This window comes from Salarias fasciatus, chromosome 23, assembly GCF_902148845.1.
Source record: "Salarias fasciatus chromosome 23, fSalaFa1.1, whole genome shotgun sequence".
Classification (NCBI taxonomy): Eukaryota; Metazoa; Chordata; class Actinopteri; order Blenniiformes; family Blenniidae; genus Salarias; species Salarias fasciatus.
Window position 1 is genome coordinate 23,341,585 of NC_043766.1, and position 22,096 is coordinate 23,363,680.

Here is a 22,096-nt window from a genome sequence, read left to right on the forward strand (position 1 = left end):
AAAAAAGAACGAATACTAAAGTCTGTTTACGTTTTTTTCTGCTTTCATATTATCTGTATCTGTCATGTGGTGAGTTATCATTGTGTATCCACACACACACACACACACACACACACGCAAGGCAGGGTGGTGGTTCTCCTCGTGAGAGTTAATCGTGACTTAGCAGCTTAAGGAAGTCACACTTCCCGGGATGATCCCCATGTGTTTGGGCAGTCACTGACAGTGAAGGATACCAGTTAATAGCCAGGTAGTCATCCAGACTGTCTTCTACCTCTTACCTGTTTCAAATGCAAGCATGTTTTTTGCTCTGTTAAACAACAGTGCATGGTTTGATTTTTCAAAGTGTGAGAGGTAAGTGGCACAAAATCTGTCTGTCTGGCAGGCAGACACTGTGACTCACACTGCTGAAGGGGGCCTTTTGGCCTAAAATGTGGTCACAACACTTGCAATAGTGGTTAAAAATATGAAAAGCTCAACATATATATTTGGAAATGACATTTTTGCAGAACAGTGTCTAGGTTTTTGACATTTTTTAAGATTTTACAAATACCATTTATGGATTGACCTAATCTCCCAGTACTGAGCTCTTGCACCAGGCCACCCAGAGAGAGAGGGAGATGGAGGGGGAAACACTCATGGGAGGGGGGCTGAACAAAAACCAGCAGTAACCTTTGACGTAATTACCAGATTTAAGAGATTATACTGCTGTGAGTCTCCATTTCTCTGCCTCTCTTCCTCTTTACAGGATATTTGATATTCACTTTTTTTTTTTTTGAGCAGCCTTTACACAGACCACAAACCCAAATATTATCAACAGAGACACACTGACACACACCATTTAATTTTCTTAATCTACAGATGAATGAATTAACTCCTTTGGCCGTTGTGTGCCATTATCTTTTGCCATCTCTTTTCTTCCTCCAGAAAGCTTTCCTCATCACCTCTCGTCCTCTCTGCGGGAGTTAGAAGTAGTAGGGGGCTTTGCTGTTTTCCGGTAATGAGAGACCTTACAGGAAGGGGATATCTGGGACCACTCTCACAATGATCAGTATCGATTATCCTTAGTATCTCTGATGGGGTGGGGGTTGGGGAAGAGGGAAAAGCAAAAGATATTTTTCTGTTGCTAAGAGACCGAATCTGGCACGATAATGGTGGGGTGATGTGGTTGTGGGTGGTTTGGAAACGGTGGGATAGGGCATAATGACATGATGTGCTTCTTATTAATCACTGCACTTAATAAGAAACAGTTTCTCCTTTGAAACGGCGAGAAGACGTGATGGTTGTTGGAGGCTGAGTTTTGAGGGAGGCGAAAGTGTTGGGATGTCAAAACACCAGTCTGTTAAGGCTAATCTGAGGGGAACAAAAATGTTTTCAAGCTGTTACACTTCTTGGATCAAATCTCTTTCATCGGCTGAGGAATAAACAGTATGATAATCTCATTCTCTAGTGTGTCTCAGATAGCCATTTTGTATCAGAAATTTCAGTCAGAAAAGTGTCAAATGCAAGTGTAGCTCAGACAATAATCTGTCATCATTAGTTTCAATGTGTTTGCTTTTATGTAGGCTCTTTTTTGTTTTTCCTTTTATTTTTGTATTGTGGTTTTCCCATTATGTAAATACAATTTGATACTTCAACCTCAGATTGTTTCACAAATGTTCCTACTAAACTGATTTGCATGGGTTATCCCTCATGACAGTGCAGACAGAATCTCACAAACCAAGAGAGATACATTATACAACTTCCATCTGGAATTAATAAAATATTTCTATTGTATTCTATTCCTTTATTAAAGTTTATTCAGAAGCTACAAGAAGAAAGCACAGCTCGCCAAAGCACATTGTTAAACATTATGTCCAAAACAACTGCACACCTGTCTTAACGTCACCCTAGTTTATATTGTGGTCATGAATTTTGATGTGATGATGGTTTCCTGAGTGTTTTGGGTCTGTTTGATATCTGCAGATGCAGATCTGTCTCTCTGATTCAGCAACCTTGTTATGTCTGCATACACAGTACTGCCCTTTACCATAACACACTTCAGGAAATCCACCCTGCCTGAGCCCAACTTGGGAGGTCAGTCACAAGGTCGAGTTGGACAATAGACGCTGACCCTTTCAGACATGAAACTAGCTCAACTGGAACCCTGTTTGTAGTCTGATTTGAAAGAGGTTTGGTACTAAGAGAAAACTATGTTGGGCTCAAGTAGCTAGAACACAATGATCTATATAGCACACAGTAACTCATTGGAGTCTGAAAACGATAGAAGTATACTCAAAGATCACTATAAACTAGCACAAGACCTTTCAATGCTTCTAAGTCAGCAGTGCACTGAAAAAACAAAAGGTTTTCTTCTGACGGCCAGCGCCCACATACTGCGGAACGGCTCCGCTGCGCTGCGCAGTTCGCAGCACTCACGCAGCAATTACGCACCCATTGAAGTCAATGAAGTCGCAGGCAGAGTGCGCCCACTGCCTGCGCGAGTGCTGCGTCGAGCGTACACCCGCCGTCGTACTGCGGAGAGCTGTCCGCACAATTTCGGTCCAGGCCTATTTTTGCCGGAGGCGCAGCAGAGCCGGAGTCAATTTCCCATAATGTCAAAGCACCAACAGGAAACCAAAAGAGTGCAACATCCGTTTTATCAAAACATATTACTACAAAAGTTGACTTTTTTTATTCCTAGGCATATTATTTATATAAATATCTATTTAAATTACTATTGCAGCTGTCACACATGTTTTTACATGTAAATAAAAGCGTAAATATACGCGTTTATGGATGAGTGCTTTATTTTGAAACCTGAACACGCTCTGGCGTCGCAAAACAAAGGAGTAGTGGAAGTTTTTAAACTCGAGAGAAAGCATGGTTGATGAAGAGAAACTGATGCTGGAGGTACAAGAGCACAAAATACTCTCTGACACCAGTCATCCTTTTTATAAAGACACTAGCAGAAAGGAGAACACTTGGGCAACAATAGCTGAAGTTATTGGCCTGAGTGGTGAGTAAATTGTAACGATATACAGTGCCTGTTCAAACATGTTTTCATGGAGATCGTAATGGAAAAATAATCCCACGCATGCGCTGAGCTCATGTCTGGTCAAAAGGCGGAGTGCTGTGGCGCAGCCATACCGCATCAGGTGGGCGCACTAGTACGGCTGCGGAACGGCTGCGACCTGCGCGGCGCAGCGCAGCGGAGCCGTTCCGCAATATGTGGGCACTCGGCGTGATTCTCCCCGTCTTGATTTACCTTCCCTGCCTTCGTGTGGATGTTGCAGACCTCAGATCAGCCATGCACGTTTTAACAATGGATCTGATATTTTTGTTATTCATTCCTACTAAAGAGCAAATTTGTCAGTTGCTTTTTGCAGTGGGTTTCCCCACATTTGACAGTATCACACTGGCAGCCTGAGGGGAGAAGGGCTTCCTTTGTGTGTGTTGGCTTTGCAAGTTAGGTTAGCACACTCTCTCTCTCTCTCTCTCACCCCCTCTCCCTCTCTCTCTCTCTCTCTCTCTCTCTCCCTTTCTCTGTCTCTCTCTCTCTCACACACACACACACACATACACACACAAATGAGCGCACAAAGGCCTTCTTATTTAGACCCTCATGAACTCTATTGGGATTTATGGCTGCAGCTTTGTCCCCAGTGGACGTGTCTGGCCTGTGCTTAGATTGGGGGCAAACTGGAGGAATGAATGAAGGGCAAGAGGAAGGAGGGTAAGTTTGATTAGTTTGCAGAAAGGGAGTGTTACTGATGTTGCGCAGATGTTGTAAAGTGCTGAAGCCATGGATTGCTTCACTGTTCAGATTTGTGGCATTTTTGGGACATTTTGTGTTTTTGTGGAAGAATTTTTGGATGTTTTACGCAACAACCAGTTTACAAGTTGTATTTGTTAATCAAAGGGAGCAATATATATTTTTTACACAGAAAATAAACTAAATAAAGATTCATACTCCAATTTTTGCTTTGAATGAGCCTAATATATAGCCATTGGAAATATAGGCTGCTAGCTTTTGAATGAGTTATTTGGTCTGTGCAAGCCTTCGGGTACATGGTGTTTTTATCAATACTGTCTGATACTTGTGTTTTATGAGCTTCCACGCATTTGTTGAATATTTTTCCAAAGGCAAAAGATATGTGAAATATGTTACCATGAAATATTCAAACAGCCACTCTAAGGCAGAGGATGTAAAATAAGCTTAGACCATAACAAATGTACTGTGTGAGTGTGTGGGTCTGTTTTCAAGTGCAATAGACACAGGAGAGTGGGTACTTTCAGGTCATTGCTGAATATCCTCTGGCTGTATCCTCACACTGTTCCTGCTAATCAGATGTGGTATGATGTTGGATACAAAATAGAAAATATGGACAGCGGTTTGAAACAGAAAGGCTCTTGTGAATGTACACTATGATAACTGAAAATGCCTCATATTAATGTGCAAATGAAGTGTATCCATAAAGTATAATGTACACTATGATATCTGAAAGTGCCTTTATATTAATGTGCAAATGAAGTGTATCCATATAGTATAAATTAAAAGCATATACTTGTCCCCTCTCCCCAGTGGGTCACACCACTGAAGAAGTCCCATCGTGATTTTGATTGGTTCTGTAATGAATGTGGTACCGTCATTGATGTCAGATGACAGCCTGCTAACGAAGCCTGTCAGTCAATAACCATAAACTGAAGCTCTGCATTATGAATAAGATCTGTTTTCATTTGATGTGGTGGCAAATGCAGCTAGTCAGCCTTTAGAGCCCGTTGAAAGGCCAGTAACCTTTCTTATGGAATTGATTGATTTATTTATTTTATTAATTGTAATACATCAGTTGTGGAGTGTGCATCAAATTTATGTATGGTGTGTTGTATAAGCGTTCTCACATACAGCTGTATGACTTTTTGCTTGTTCACATGATTGTTTAAGTTGTGGGTTTATTATGTTTTGATGTAAATGAATGCATATGTGCTGAATTTAAAGATGTGTTACCAGAGCATCACTTTGCAAGAAATGCTTCCCATTATAAGCCAGTAAGACATTTCTTTCTTTGTGTTGGACACAAAGAATATGATATGTTCCTATTCTCAAAATTCTCAAAAATTTTGAACAGGATACATGACAAAATAAGTGGCAATCACTATACTTTTGAGATCAATGCTATTTTAATTCTGTATGATTTTATACGATGAAGTAAACTTCACGTAACTGATAAGCAAACAACTGATATGGTTCTGTGTTTTTTCTAGGGTTGTTTGTGTGTTTGTGTTATCCATGACCATTTTTGCCACAGGAAATTCTCAGTATTTTTACTAATGTCTGTTTTTCCCTCTCTCCTATCCTCTTTCCTCTCTCCTCTCTCTGCTTTTTTTCTTCAGGTCATGGAGATTATTTGCCCCAATTGAAAGTGCTATCTCATACTCAGCCAGCACGTGAGTGGCGGTCGGAGAGTGCACAGTCTAAGTCAGCTGGTGGTCATGTGTGAAGCTGCGTTCTGATGCCCACCCTCCACTCAGCGTTGGCCATGGACGGGGAGAACTACCTGCATCCAGAAGGCCCTCAGCTGGACAGCAGCATGTTCTCTGTGGCTCCCTCAAACATGGAGGTGTGTGGTGACAGTTTTCCTGTTGTTTTAAAAACATTTACAGTCTCACCTTGGACATTTATGGTGTACCATTTTCCTTTTGTTTTGAATAGAGTTGGTTACAATAAAATTAGTGAATTATAAATTTTGTAATCTATTGAAAATAAAGGCATATTTTCATAAAAACACCATCATGGTATTATTAACTTGCATTCTTGACCATCTTAGCTCTCATTCCTCTTTTCTCTTTACTTCATGAATTATTGTATGCATATTTCAGTTTCTTATACAAGAGAACAATGCTAAATAATGTCCTGACAAACTTAAGTGCATGACAAAGGAAGAGATGCCCCCTTATTCTGTTGTTTGCTTTCCCATGAGGTTAAGGACAACTATTATGGGTTATTTAGCCACTTTTTCCCCTTGTCCTTTATTTCTCTCTTGTTATATACAAATTTTGGTTCTGTGTGTCAAATTTTGAAGATATTGGTTCTTTGCAAGTTAATTAGTTAAATAAGCACCTTAACAATATTAATTTAGAACTTGGATTTTAAGTTGCATTTACGCAAACTCAGTTTCAGTTTTTGTTTGTTTTACCCTTGTTGCCATGAGTGAATAATCAAAATTCTTCAGAATTTCTCAAGAGTTGAGCATGTTGAACTGAAACTGGGCAGTTTTTTGCCATTTGGGTACTGGCACCACATATGGGTTCAGTAACTTGCATAACAAGTCACGCATCAACAGCTGCTGCTGTGTAAATCATTCAGTATGGGTCATGGCACTACTCTTGATATTTTATTCCTTAATTTTTTTCGTCATTGATTTGTCCAAAATCCTGTGAATTAGTTTAATTAAAGTCATATAGTGACAAAAGCTTATATTATTGCAATCAAACTGACCCAAAATACCAGTGATAATTTACCTTGTGAAAATCACAATACCGCAATGGTTCGAATATGAAACAGGTTTTGTCCCACTCCCAGCAAATATTTCAGCAAAAAAAAACTGCGCTCGTCTTGGGGTCTAACATCTTTCTGCATTATAAACACTTGAGGCCAGAAGGATATGCTGGATGTGTTCTGCGGATGCCTCACTGAGCCAGTCAACTATCAGGTGTACGCAATGAACAGTGGCTTTGTGATCATACTGAAGATGATAAATCAGTTACAGGTCCTCAATGTTGTTAACAAGCTGTTCAGTGTTTAAAATGCTACACCTCCAATACTTTGGATACAAGAGAGAGTGACACACTGTGGGAGGAGCAGGTGGACAGGTGGAATCAGAGCATGAGAGGGGCAATAGCTGGAGCAAACCCAGTGAGGCAGGAGTGCTGCTGGGGGAATATTCTGAGGACACACTGGATGTACACAGTGAAGCTTGTGTGTGTGCACCTGAGCATGTGGCAGACACATGTTCAATTCCATGTATCTTTATCAAGTTTTTTGGGTAACGAGATGTTCAACATCATTTCATTTGAGAATGAAAAGTTGTTGTCTTTGTGTGTTTTAGAACTCAGTATATGCCTCTTCTGGTTCCTGGGGATCCTTCGCTCAGCAGCCTGGATACAGCATACACTGCCCTATGCAATCTGGAAACCAGTAAGTTCATGCAAACACATTTTACAAGACTTATTCAAGGAGCTAAAAATTATTCGGCATCAGAAAAAACATGACATTTCAGAAGACGGTAAGCTTGAAGTGACTTCATTACTCTGTATTGGTTAAGATTCCCCCCTACCGAATAAAACATTGACTACTATTAGTTACTTTACAACGGTAAGAAACTGCTGAGCTTCATGCAATAATTACCTGATAATAATTACCTTTCTGTTATCGCACATAAGCAGGCAAATGCTTTTTATACCTGGAAACTCATAATTTTCTTCTTTTTTTATTGAAATGTTTACATTTGTGTTTCAAGTTGCTGTAATTTTGTGTATATGTCAGTCATGTGTTGTTTCCTCATGAGGCACATCAATGGAAATATTTTTTTAAAGATAGGGTTCATAGGACAGTCTAAAAAAAATGAAGTCCTTTGATATTGTTAAAAAAAACCATACTATGGTATGGACCTAGATTAGTAGAATATTGGCTACTCAGTTAACCTGATTGCTTAATTCATGTGCATTCTGAACTGTATATTAAAACATATAAATAAATTTGGGATGAATTAACATTCAGAAATACTAATACTTTTACTAATACTTTACCTAATACTTTACCTAATCTGGCAAAATCTTTAAACTGAAACACTATGGATGCTGCTTTACAGTTAAGTAACTATAATTAGTAAAATAGTTAGTGTCCTATTTAATGCCACTGACATGACTGCTTCAGTGTATAAATCAAAATGTTGCTTTGAAGTCCCTGTTCCTGCTGTCCCCAGTTTTTTACTGTCTTTCATCAGACTCCGGAATGGGACTTGGATTGATTTTCCCTTCACAGACTTCATGCTCTTGTCCCAGCAACATCTGGCACCAGTATGGGCAGGGTGCTCACAATTACTAACAGTTAATGTATGTGCCCATGTTATATAGGTGGTAACTCAATTTCCTGATCCATTTTATTAGCTAGTAGGCATCGACATTTGAGAAGCTAGCGTTTCATGTCTGGTTTTATGATCATGACGAATTGCGCTCCCACTGCTGTAAGAAAGAATCAACAGCTCATTTGTGATTTGGGGACAAAATTTTTAGTATTTCATTTATAATTGTCCAAATTTTTGAAGAAATGTGTGAGGAACTAACAAACTGAGGTCACTTTTTACTATTTTCCACTGACTTCAACACATTGTGTGGTTGAAGTGCATGAAATTTAAGCTGTCTCAATGGAAGCACAGCTTTTTCAGATGTAAGGCTCATTGAATTTGTACAGCTGATTCCATTAATGCTTCACTGACATCTGAAGTGACCTAATCAAATTAAGACAATACATCACTTCTTATTCTTACACCAAACCGCCTCCTTACATGAATAAGGATGGGTTTCTTTTATCAGACCTCCTTCACTTCCTGTAGTGGGTGGCCTGGCGTCAGCTTTGCTCGAGAGGGGTTATTTAAACTTAACATCTTGAAACTTGGTTGTAATTTTATGACCTCATTGGTGAATAGGAAGTGTTTGTCTCTTCTAACTAGAGGTGGGTGTGTGAATGAGAGGGTGTGATTCAAAGCCTGTAAAACATCTTGTTTGCGTTAGCCTGAGCAACATTCAGATGGGCAGGGGCAATTGCAGTCCTTGACATTTTCTGCATCATGTCATATTGAAAAAATATATTGATAACATTCAGAGCTTAGTACATAGTCATTAAACTTTGTGCTTATTTATTAAAACCAGCAAGAGTTACCTGATACCTGACAACATGCTTTTTCTATGCAGCCTTGGTTACAGCAGTTAAAAGACAAACTTTCGTTCAGGTTTGGTGAGGAGGCATTTCCATCAGGAATGGAAGTTTTATTCAGTTTGACTGATGTTTAACTGATATAAAAGACACTCTGAGGCCAGTTTTGAAGAATCCAATGAAGTTAGTCAAGTGGGATTCATCACTGTGGCAGTAGATAAGAAATATTCAATTAAATGCTTCCCTTGTGGAAAATTGAAATATCATTGTTGTTTTTCCTTGCATCTCAAATGTAACACGGATCAATTAATTTGGTAAATTCACTGAAATTAAGCAATTTATTGTTTTTGAAAGTATTCATACTGACAGTGTAGATTAAGTTGACGATTTATCTATTGTTATATGCTCAATCTGATTAGGAGTACAATGGCTACAATCAGATTAGAGTAAAGGTGGAGGTTCATACTCTGGTAGGCACATCTTAAATAACTTAAAGGCTATGTCATTATAACCACAAAAGCACTGTGTCTGTACAAGTAGTGGTCTTTTACACCGTTATCGGTCCTTGAGCAGTGTTTCTTTGGAAGTTCAAGTTTCAGATGAAACTTCTCTCTCTCTCTCTCTCTCTCTCTCTCTCTCTCTCTCTCTCTCTCTCTCTCTCTCTCTCTCTCTCTCTCTCTCTCTCTCTCTCTCTCTCTCTCTCTCTCTCGCTGTCACTTTGTAAGAATATGATCAAACTCATGGATTGACTTGCTGGCTTCAAGCAAGATTATGATCAGATACCATGCTTTTCTTTGCTGTTGTGTTGTTAAGAATGGAGTTCTATCTGCCGTAAACGAGGGAGGGATCTCTCTGTCTCATCATGTCTGATATTGAGTCTCACTATTCACATGACCCTTTTAGTTTTTTCTGGATTTGTACACTACCGAGCAAGCCGCTGCTTCAAATGACTGACTTGCACTGTACAGTCAGCATGTAATTGATTGGACTTGAAAGCCCTCAGTTGTCTGCTCCCATGACTATTGACAACAAGCAGAGAGGAGTATACAGATCACATGATGGTAGTGAGGAAATATGTGAATGGTCAAGGACTGTGTTTCTAAAATTCAATGCACTGTTTGTTCATTCACATTTGTCAGCTCAAACTCTTATTACACACAGTGATTAGAACATCCCAAATACTATCTATAACTATGAGGAATTTGATCAGATTCAGATCTGTTGTATGCTTTAACACTAGAGGTCATGAGAGTATACATCGCATACCTACCACATGAATTAAAACAATCCATGACCTGAAAAACAAATTGTGAAATTTAAAACTCTCAAAGCTGTGTTGGAGTCTTAGTCTTAATCTAAATTTTTATATATTGATTTACTTTTAATGATTGTGTTTTGTTCTTGATTTTGTTTGATTTTTCTTTAAATTAAGCCCAAAATAGAAGTCATGTGTTCTACCGAGGGCATTATTTTTGTGTTGGCACACCGTGAAGAACACACTCATCAGCTGGCATTTGTGGTGGTAATTTCTAGCATATCCTGCTTGGACTCAAGGCCCAATGCACTGTGGTGTGTGATGCATGTTACAATCTACAGGCATCAGGATGCCTCAAGGTGTCTGTTGTTTACCTGTTGGGTTCCACTTAACAGCTTAGCTGTAGTTCATTCAAATGACGCTGCACTCAAGAAATGCTTCATTACTAGCTGAACAGACACACTTGGAGAGAGTTTTCATGTTAGCACAAACGCGCTTCTTCTCCCCGTGGTCACCCCCCTCCACTAGGTGAACAACAACATGTACACATGCACATACACGCACGCACGCACTACAAAATACAGAAATAAAAAGTGATACACAGCTGTGTGTGTGACTAAATATAGAATTGAACCACTGTAATTACTGTCACTGACAGTGCTGGCCAGGGTTTCTATCCATTGTGTTGAGAATATTTCATTTTCTTCGTGTGAATTGGCCTTCAGTTCATTTTAGACCACTCCTGTCGCATTGAGACATGACTCACTGAGCATCTATTGTCCAGAAGTGGTGTTTTGAACCCTCCATCTTGAGATCAGATTTTTATTTTATTCTTTCCTATCTCTGCAAAACACAAAATCAAGGTGTTGCCCAAGAGTTTTGTATTTCCAGTCATCTGCTTGGAGCAAGTGTTTGGCCTCACCATGCTCTTATTCCTGATGTGCATTGTTAAGCTATATTAGCACAAAGCACGGCTGTAAACCACGGAAATCTCTGTTAATGGAAACTGTGCTGGTTGTGTATAGATTTAAAAAACGCATGCACATCACAATTATGTCAAAAAGACAACAACAGTGACCCACCTAAACAGTTTCTTTCATTGTAGTTTAGTCATGACTTTATGTTTATAGCTGGGTTTTTGGTATGTCTCCACACTACAGCACCACAATTTCATTGACTCCTCATTGTAGAGGTATAACCATCATGTGACATACATGTTATATTCTCTGATGTTGTACCCAAAGCTGTTTATGATAGAATTTTGTGAATTATATTCATACATATGTCAGTTATTTAATACACACATCTTTTTCTCCACCTTTGTCTTTATGCTCCATTAGATATTTCTTGTATGTTATGAGTTGTGCTGTGAATCCCATCTTACTTAAATGAATTGAATGACACTAAAGTAATGGAATGAAGGAAAGTTATCATGAAGTCATTATTGTTATTCTATATTGTAACTCTATAACAAAAAGGCTAAATTTTCTTTAATCTTTTCTCTTTTTAAGAAGTTGCATTAGAAATTTATGATTGCCAAGTTGTTGTTTTTTTCTAGTCTTCTCAACACAGTTGGGCCTTTTTGTCATGATTATAGTGCTGGATAATAAATTATGAGATGCTGTATTCAGCATCGATATTCATACACCAGAGCATATATCATATTTCTGACCCCTTAAAAAAGAATGTTCACTTAGACTTGAGAGTCCTGTTTGTAAAATTGTGTTTCACATGTTAGATTTTTGTGATGTTCTGAGTCTTCTGTGTAAACATCTATTACATTTAAGAAATACCATTTAGGAAGGAAGTAGAGATTAAAAGAAGTTGTGATACTTTACTATCTATAGTTTCTATCTTTGTTTCTGACATCTGCGGCTCACCTTGCCAGGTCTCTCTTGGAAAAGAGATTTTATATCTCAGTGAGGCTTTTAACCTGGTTAAATAAAGGATGTTATAATAACTTGTGCAGACACAGCTTCAGACATTAGAAAAAAGCACAACCAGTACAGCTTACAAAAGTGTTTCACTTTAACTAAAAGTTTTGATTGAAGCAACGCTGCTTGAATGTGCTCAGAACAACTCAATATGGCTCCTGTGACTGCTGTTGCTGCTGCTTATCCCATAGAGATCACAGCCATTTGTAATACCGCTATTTATTATGTGCACATTAATATGAATAATTGGATTTATATGAGCTCCATGTGATGATGTTTAACAAAAGCTATTAGAGTTTGGAGATATCTGATAACCAGGACACTGAAGTTCATGTAATTAAATGCAGCGAATCCAGTTAAACTGATTCATATGTAACTCAAAATCCGGTTTCACCAGCTGCCTATCTTCTCTGTACCATACTGTCACAGCTCAGACTGGACTGTTTCTCAAGTTCTTCTTTTTTTTTTTCTTTTTTGTTTTTTTTCTTTCTGGCTGCGTATAAGTGTATTTCCAAAGAATTTTAACAGTTTGTTATTGCTTTGTGTCACTTTGTTGTCTCTGTCTTTTCACTGAACTTTGGAGAATATCCTGTTTAGTTACTGGAAGTGGTATTAAAATGTTCTTATTCACTGTCATGGGAGGATGTTTCGTCACGGTTGATTGTGGGGAAATAATACCTGTTTGTAGTAAAATGAAATCTTTTAAAATAAGTGTGGCCAAGTTTTCATTCGTACAATAACAGAAGGACAGCATACCTTGTAGAATGTAGCTTTAAGTCTTCTTAACGATTTAAATTCTTTCAGGGGCACAGGTCAATTGATATTTTAACTGTTGTGACTTTTTTCAAAACCTGAAGTTCATAAGATTAGGGGGAAAAAAAACAAAATTCCTCTGCAAAATATGGATTGTGTTAAAAATACAACTAAAAAAAAGAACGACTTTTTGAAGCAGATTAGTTCTTCTGAAATCAGTCACCATGAAATGAAAGTGAAGTAGTGTTTGAGGGGGAAGCTCTAACTTACTGGTACTTCTCTTTGTATTGTCTTTGCTATTAGGCTGTCCTTTCATAAAATGACTCTCTAACATGATTTTAGTTGTTTTTTTCCCTTAATCATTTGAAGGAAACCCTGCCAGTCACCCAAGTTTGAAAAAAATCCCACACTCAGGATAAAATAAATACTGAATTATTTATTTGATTAATTGTTTTACCACCTTACCATTGCATTGCAATTTTTCCTGGACTAATAGTGCCAACTGGTTAGAAAGAATGATGGTTTGGAGTATCGCTGTAGCAGGCTTTAGAGCCAAACTGGAAAACTGAAAGTCACCTGTCTTCCTGGGGCTCAGTTTTACCTGCTGGGTTAGGGTTTGGGCTATGCCTTCTTGTAGATGCTTCAGGACCGGAGAGGCTTTAACACTTGAAAAATTAATTGATTTGTTGCTAGTAGTAACTTACAAGTGTCACAAGATGGGTAGAGAGACGATCACAAGAGAAATGCTGACAAACTCACAAAACAGTAGCACTGTGGATGCAACAACTGTTGATGTTGAGCAAGGCAATAGCGATATAATAAAAATTATTTTGTTCTGGCAGCAATAAATGAAATACTAAATAGATAAAATTAATGTTTTTGCTTTGAAATTTTTTCTCAAATTACTACACTGTTTTCGCCTTTAATTTACACCAGCTGTGACAGGTTGTTATCCTCCGCCCCCATAAAATGTGCATCTGCTGGCAGGACCAGCAGAGTTTGAGTATTTAGAGTATGTTAAATATTTTGCTTTTGGTACTTTTCTTTGTTGATTTTTGTGTTTCTGACTTTAGCCCTGTAGCCACTGGGGACTAAATACTTTAGGTTATTCATCTTTAACATTTTTTGAATGAGTTCATTGCACTCGTTTGTTGATGAATTGCAACCATTCCGCTTTTTATTCATATTTAAAGCCCTTTGTGTTGATTTATCAGAACGTGCATACACACAGTGTGTGGAAATTGAATTTACTGCAGCTCAGTCTTTTGCGACATGTATGATATATTGCACATTTTGATGTGAGAACAAAGCATTTGTGATATATGTTGCAGCCTTGCTAGCAACACTTCAACTGCAACACTTGGCCGGTGGAGACATTACTGCAACGCTGTGCTCACTCAGTCCCACAAAGCTATAAGACGGGTTCATTTTGTCTGGCTAGATTTAACCCCTTTCTGGCCGATGCATCCCCTTCATCTGCTGAATTATTTTCATTGAGGGGGGGATAAAGTCCATCTCCCGCTCACAGTGATTAAAGAGGAGCTGCCAACTCTTTTGCATCAGGAATGAAATTCACGCTCCAAAGTCAAAGATCACACACAGCATAAATATTCTCAATGCCAAGCTGCAAACTGTGGTTGATGGCAGACTTCGTCATGAGTTTTGCAGTAGCATATATTTTATTATTAGGAGCTGTTTGAATGAATGTGCGACAATATGTTAAGTAAAGGCCCACACTTCTATAGAGGACATGAGGTGGGAAGGTCCTATAACTACACAATAGTCATTAACATTTGGAATTAACCCACTTCTGAAGATACCTTTTTCTTATTAATCACAATTACTTGTAAAACTTACATAAAATAAAATGTCCTGGAGAAGAAAAATGTTAATTTTTTTCTGAATAGTTATTAGATGAAAATCCTTTTTTTGTCTCTGTGTTTTACTAAATTATCATCTTATCATCATATGTTCTTGTGATATGTTAATTTATTCCTTTGAAAGACTCAAAAAAAAGAAGTAGTTTTTGAAAATTGAGGTGTGAACCAAATTCAAGGTAAAAAAAAAAAAAAAAAAGTTTTTACTGGCCAGTGTGTTAACTGAATTGCTACGTTCTCAGTTAGTGAACCAGTCTGGGAACCATATCTACTCATTTCAGTGTATGCAGCAGGGACTTAAAAGACTCGGTGGTATGCATGTGCTTCGTCTGTGTGTGCTTATTTTTCAAGTCAGTGATCTCTGCCAAACAATTATCAAAATGTCACTAATAGAGTAACTTAATGTTTAATCCGCTTCTCTTTCTGGTATTTTTTTTTTTTTTTTTTTTTTTTGCTGTGGCAAATATCACCCTGCACATCCATTATGATTTGTGTGTTTGAACTAGTATGGGTGTTTAATGGAATTGTCAGACAACTTGAAAGTCTCTCAGTCACTGACATGTTGGTGTTGCACATTTGGGTTTCCAGGGCCAATCCCATCAGTCCGTCCAAAAATATAGTTCAAATACTGAACTGTGCAAAGCTACGGGTTGCGCAGAATGGGAAGGCAGGATGCAGAGAGAGTCTGTCAGCTGCTTTGGCCGGGAGCTGTAATCAGCTTTGTGTTGTTGGAAAGCAGCTGATGTAGTTCTGCCAAGACTTTTGCTGTAATATTATCACTGTCATATCGCTGATGGCCAAAGGGCCAGGGAGGGGGATTTCCAGGATGGATGATTGTAACCAGTCACTGTTGCTCAGTAGTGCTTTCTGAGAATTACACAAAGCTCAATTTTTTCCTGTTTACATTCATCACTCATGATTAATATGACTGTTTTCATTGTATCCGCATTTTTTCATTATGTTTGTTTTTTTTTGTTTGTTTTTTTTGGGGTGGGGGAGGGGAGGGGCATATTTCGATTTTCATATGGATGGTCAGAAGACACAGATCTACAGTAAACATAATTAAAAGGGTCATGATGTTGAAAGAGCCCCTTCCACCCTTCCAGTGATTACTGTTGTTTGGAGAGTAAACACACAGTTAGAAAATAAAGTCCTAATTGCACTGCAACCATGTGATTTTCCATAAAAGACACTGCTGGAATTTTTAAAAACAAATCCTCAAAAATAGCACATGAATGAATGTTGAATTTTACTGCTCAATGAAAATCGCAGGGTCCATAATCTCATTTCCATACACCAGGGCACGGTTGTTTCATCCTCTTGGTGTGTTTTAAACTTAAATCAATCAATCTCACTGAGCTCCAGCTCACGGTTTAGAATGCAGAGCCAAATCCTTTGAATAGATTTGGCCAAGCTCATCCCCTCTGAGCCTGAACCTCAGCACATGATTGGATATGTGCATGGGGAGGGAGTCAGTAAAGTTCCACCTTTACAAAGGTTTAGTTTTGCTTTCATTTTGAGTCGGTGTCCAACGCCGTCGGTATAGCTGTACTGTTGTGTTGTGATGATTCGAAGTCAGCAAGAAACTGAAAATAGCTCATGTTGGGAAGGCGAGGTCTGTTGACCTATGCCAGATAATAACACAGGACACCAGGAGATGGTTGGTGTTCAGGAGAGGTGAGCAGGTTGGTGTTTTCTACTCCTTGTTTTTATGTTTCTTGCATGGCTTTTATTCTTATCTACTTGTTGTTGTTCTGACCTGAGACATTTTCTTTTTCTCTGTTTGGTATAGTTATTCAATTACTTGCAATTTCATTTTAGTTTCCAGTTAGACTGTTGCTTCACCCAGGGCAATTACCCACTCCTTAGCAAAACTTTGGTCAACTAATGAAACTGAAAGAGTCTGTTGAGCTTGAATGGTTTTTAGACCAGATGTAATGTTATATTGTGATTTTAATCATGAAATCTTATTCTCTGCTGTTCCTGCGAGGTTTGATGTTTGACCTGAATTATTTCCTGGAATACTTATCGTGGTAGTGAAACTGTTGTGACCCTTCACTTGGGAGCAGGAAAAACATAAATAGCTTTGTTTTGGGGGGTTTCTAAAAATGAGGTAATTCAGTGACATTTTGTGGTCTACTTGGGGGTTGTTGTTCACTGGCTAACAATGTAGCCATGTATTTTCAACTTTTGTTTGACAATTTCTAAAACTGGATTTGAACCATCCGACTCGATTTTGGTTGTGTATGCACACACACACACACACACACACACACACACACACACACATTCCACTTTTTGTAGAATTGTTCTCTCTTCTGTTTTTGTTATCTGGCAACAGACACAATCTGTCCCATGCTATGTTTATTTTCAATAATATCTCTTGATAGATTCAGTGTGATCGGGTCACTGTGAAGGCACTGTTTGGTGATTTCTTTCTTACCTGCCACTAATAGGATATTTAATTTGCCCCCCTGTGTGTTATTGTTCAGATTATTCCAGTAAAAAGATGAAGCCACCATCAACTTCAAATCCTGTCACAGTCTGAATGTCAGTGAAAATGGTTGTGGGTACGATCTGCCTTAATTTGACCACTCTGACCACAGCGTTGATTCTGGTTACCAGTTAGTTTTTGAAATGATGATGAAATTGCTTTCAGCCAAATTTGCTGCTGTCTTGTGGATTTGCAGTTGGTGTTTCAGCATGAATCAAATGAGCCAAGTGAAATTAAAATGTCCAACTGTATCTTCCACCTCTGCTTCCTGAACTGCCATCAAAATATCTATTAGGGCATCATCTCTTTTTTTTCCCAATAATTATTTGAATTAAAGCAGTGAGGTCTTCCTCGTTCTGGTTTTTTGAACTCAGTTTCATAACTGTGTCAGACTTGAAAAAGTCTTCCACTATCACATTTCCCAAAACAGTGTTTGTGCTAGTAGTAGTACTGCTTTTAGTTGTCATGAAAGATTGTGGATTTTCACTTGATAGCAGTAATCGTGAATGCCAGTCACACTATTGCACAGTAGCATTTATGCTTACCCTTTATTTTTTTCATTTAGGCAATACCACTTGAACAACAGCACTACAGCCACCACTCCAGATGTGCAAATGGACATGTACACAGGATTCCCTGACATGGACTTTTCCAGCCTCACCCTTCCCAGGAATGGTGATTTCCCCCAGGTGAGTCTCTTGTGGTTCTATATGTGTAATGTAGCAGCACAGGTTCTCATGTGTGCTACAGCCAGAATGAAATGTGCTCTTAGACAGTTGTACTCACCTCTTGCTTGCTGTTTTCTGTCTCTAACTTGCTCTCGTTCACTTGCCTAATAGGGGGAAGGGCCTTCCCTCCCACCCACCTCTTTCATCCTGTCTTTCATGTGTATTCAGCTCGGTTTAATTTACCATGGAGCAACCTTATTAAAGCCTAGTGTTGTCTAGACAACCGCAGGAGCACCTGCCCCATTCCTGTCAAGGCATGTCATTAATGAGACACTGTAATTTAGTACCATTCTACACCTCCTCACTGCACCTTCAAAAACCACAGGCAGGTAGACCGAGTTTTCTTTTGATTTACAATCTTGCTTTAAATTGCATCCACTAGGTGTGCTGCGTTTATGCGATGTTTAAAGTATGAAAGGAAGTTATTCAAGTGGGTTTAAGTTTTGATGAATTGTTTGTCTTTTGCTGTTGTTTATGTTTAATTTGGAGACGTATTTGTGAGGGTCAAATGTTCAGATAGGGGCAGTGAAGATGCAGCCATCTGCTCACTACCCCCTTTGTTCTGTGTGGTTTCTATACATCATTTGCATTTTCTGTTTTTGTGCGCCTTTGTGTGCATCCATCCCAGTCCTTATAGTTGGCTTCACATTAGCAGGAACCAGTGTAATGACATAGACCAGTGGTTTTCTAATACGCAGCCATTTTTGCCAGACTTGATGAGAGCCATTATTGGATCACATTAAAACACAATATGCCGTGATGGTGAAAGGGGACTCATGAGTTATTAGGTCAACTGGCAGCATCTCCTAATTATTAGCCTGTCTGACACTAGACAAGGAATAGCTTTTCTGTTTAGTTTTTTTCCCTAGCTCAAATAACGTCAAACCATCAAATAAAAAAACATTATATTCAGTATGAATATGAGCACTTCTACCAGAATATGCAAAGCACTGGGTGGAGTTTATGCTAGTAATATAATTTAACACAAGCTCTGTGATTTTCATCATATGAGAGCGATGAAGTTGTTTATGATTGTATCTGTATTTAACACAGTATGTGCACATCAGCTTCCCCCTTTTAGCAGAGATGGTTGTTGTTGTTTTTGCTGTACTTTTACTTGTTGTGATGAGAGCCATTTTACAGAACAGGATATGCTTTGTTTTTCTTAGTCAACAAATCACCTGTCATATTTCCTTTTTGGACAATTTCAGTATGTTGTAAGATTCTGTATGGCAATATCACGTGCGAGTACTCAGCTCTCCATCTGGTCTGTCCAGGGTGGATTCAAGCAGAAAGTGGACCTGCGACGATGATAACTTTTTTCTGGTCGATGTATTGTCTAACAAATTATCGTCCATAAATGAAATTATTGTCAACATATTTTTTTCAGACACCATAATCACTTATGTGGTCTGTGAAGATTACTGTCAGCGTAGAGAGTCACTGAAACTATTGCTCGTGTACCACAGCAGTCGCAAGCTTTTAACTAGCCATACACACAACAGGGGCAGTGGCATGACGACATCAAACACACTGGTCTGGACAGTGTTGAAACTAACTCAACTTTTTAGATTAACTAAACTACAACAACACAGCACAACCACCAATAACACAGTTAACACCATTAGATCAAAATAAACCACGAAAACAACGTTTGAATCCTGAATCCTCCATCCCAAACTCCATTGATGCATTGCAGCACAACTGTCACCGTGGCCGGCTCTGCAATCATTACAATATCTTAATGCAAGTACACCCTTTCAGATGCAATAAACTTTTATTTCTCATGTTTTAACCATTGTAATTGGAATGTTAAGAACTTTTAGATAACTTTTTGCTCCCAATTTCTATTGCGGTACTCTGACTGCTCCTCAGGAGGCTCACTGTGTGTGTGGCTAGTGGCTCCTCCTCTTTTCACAGAGACAAAGATCCTACATTGCTGTGAAGAGTGTTCACTCCCATCATTCTGCTTTGAAACAGATGCACTCAGGAGTGCTGCTGGGAGCAGTGCAGAGTGAATCATCTTGACATACAGCCTGTGTGGAGGCGATGAACAAAGAAAGCAAATATACATGCTTGTTCATTTCCCCTGTGATAATATGATAATATATAGAGTCCGGAAAAATTATCAAGTTACTTTTCATTTATCATGCAATTAACTGATTTATTGATTCTCGTCCGAGGTCTAGCAGTAAAAGATGCACAAATACTCTAATTTAACTAAGCCAATTTGCATGAGTTGTCAGTAGTGTTGGATTATTTCTTGTAAAGTGCAAGTAAACTGTGCAGCCTGTTTGCATAAGAGAGGAATATATGTTTTTTTTTTTGTTTGTTTGTTTGTTTTGTTTTGTTTTGTTTTTTTGAATTCAGTAAATGAGACCAAAAGAAAGTTCTGGACTAAAGCTAAGTGTCTCAGATTACCTGTATTATTACAGACCTTTTAACTGGTTAATTGAAAAAAATGTTGTAAAAACCTCTGAAGATGTAATGTTTATTTTCTTTCTATAAAATTATTGGATTACTGTCATTATTATTATTATTATTTATAACTACAGGCACATTTCTGAGGAATGTATTGAGTATACAGTGATATTTAATGAGCATGTTCCTGAATGTGACTTCAGGATTAGTTTAACTTTTCAGAAAAATGTGTCCAGGGTGCACCCTGCACTGCAGCCGGTGTTTACTGAAATAAGTTTGAGTTCTCTGTGACCCTGACTCATATGAAGTGTGTTCATAAGATGAATGGATTATTTGGTGATTGCGCGATATGTCTTCAAACTTGTATATTCAGATATAAGAAATCGCTGCAAACACAACCAAAAGACAGATGTAATATTAACAATAAATACAACATGAAATACTTTAAATGACTTAGTGTTACATTGAGGTATTGTTTTTCAATAGTATGTGTGCTTTAGGTCAGCTGAGTTTTTTTTAAGAGTTTATAGAGAGACTGTACTAAATGTCATTCAAATTAGCAGGAACTTAAGCAAGAATGGGTCAGAAGTTTTAACGGAAGTTGTGTTTAAACAGAAATCTGACACACCAATGCGAATGCTCTCACAGACACACAAACAACACTAGTAGTACTTTTTTGAGTAAGTGTAATTGGCTCATTCATAAAAGGGGGAAAACATTTTTTTTAATGTTTTAAATCAAGAAGAAAGACTCCACGAGAGTTATATGGACGAAAGTGGTGCGTCATTGCATGAATTGTCACGCTGACACAGATGGTGTGATTCATGTGGGATTCCCCTTGCTTTCCATCCAGTTGGATTGTAACTTTTTTTCCCTTCAAGTGAATGTGAGAATTATTACATAGGTGATACATATAACAACTAGATCTCCTGAGTTATATGTTCATAATTAAAAGGCAGTTATGTGATTCTACTTCACATTTTTGAATGTGACATCCTCACATATCCTCATGATGAATTCATTGAAGAGCAGCAGACTTAGTTCCCTAATATGAGACTTACAAGTGTGTGCGCGTTTGTACGCATGTGTGTATGTGTGCGTGCGTGCGTGCTTGTTTGTGCACGTGAATGTGTTGGAGAGAGAGAGAGAGAGGGAGAGGGAGAGACAGAGAGAGATGTTTTTGTGCTTGTGTTGTGCTTTCTCAGCTGTTCTTTGGGACACACCCTGCCATGTGAGGCATGGAGAGAAATTGTAAGTCACGGGGTCATAGTGACTTATCTACCACCTCAGACTCAGCCCACCCCTTTTCATCCCTAATTTAGACTTCATTCTCCTCTCATCCTGCCCTTTTTTGTATTCTCTCTGCATAATTTTTTTTAGATTTCTGTGGGGTGTTTAGTGTTTTTGTCCTTGTTGAAACTTGACAGCCTATGTGCTGAGTTCACATGACTAATTGCACTGGTTCAATTACAGCTGCAGAGTTATTGGAGAGACTTCTTATTGTCTGGTTCTGGTTTTTGAAGTTTCTTATGTTTGTTTATGCACTTCACCAGTATTCAGTCCGAATATCCTTGTATTGTAAGGAAATACAGTGGTGCAGCATACGAGCAGGAAGTATATCTCTAGGATGCCAGTAAACAGGAGCTGAATACTTGCTTGTATTAGGGTTAATAGACTTCCCTTTGAGCTTTGCTATCCCTTGTTCATTATCTGTCTTTCACAA

General features: G+C 38.5%; 1 protein-coding gene across 5 annotated transcripts in view; it reads left to right on the forward strand.

Annotated features, from left to right (window-relative positions):
- The window catches only part of sbno2b (strawberry notch homolog 2b), a 75,959-nt gene that overhangs the window by 17,604 nt on the left and 36,259 nt on the right, over positions 1-22,096 (forward strand). For 4 of the 5 annotated variants that reach the window (XM_030082506.1, XM_030082505.1, XM_030082507.1 and 1 more), the window contains 3 exons: positions 5,371-5,597; positions 7,086-7,174; positions 17,790-17,913. In XM_030082506.1, coding sequence (XP_029938366.1) covers positions 5,490-5,597; positions 7,086-7,174; positions 17,790-17,913 — 321 coding nt within the window. In that variant the 5' untranslated portion in view covers positions 5,371-5,489. Of the gene's footprint in view, positions 1-5,370; positions 5,598-7,085; positions 7,175-16,269; positions 16,416-17,789; positions 17,914-22,096 lie in introns of those variants that run through there. The other variant, XM_030082509.1, reaches the window with a different exon arrangement.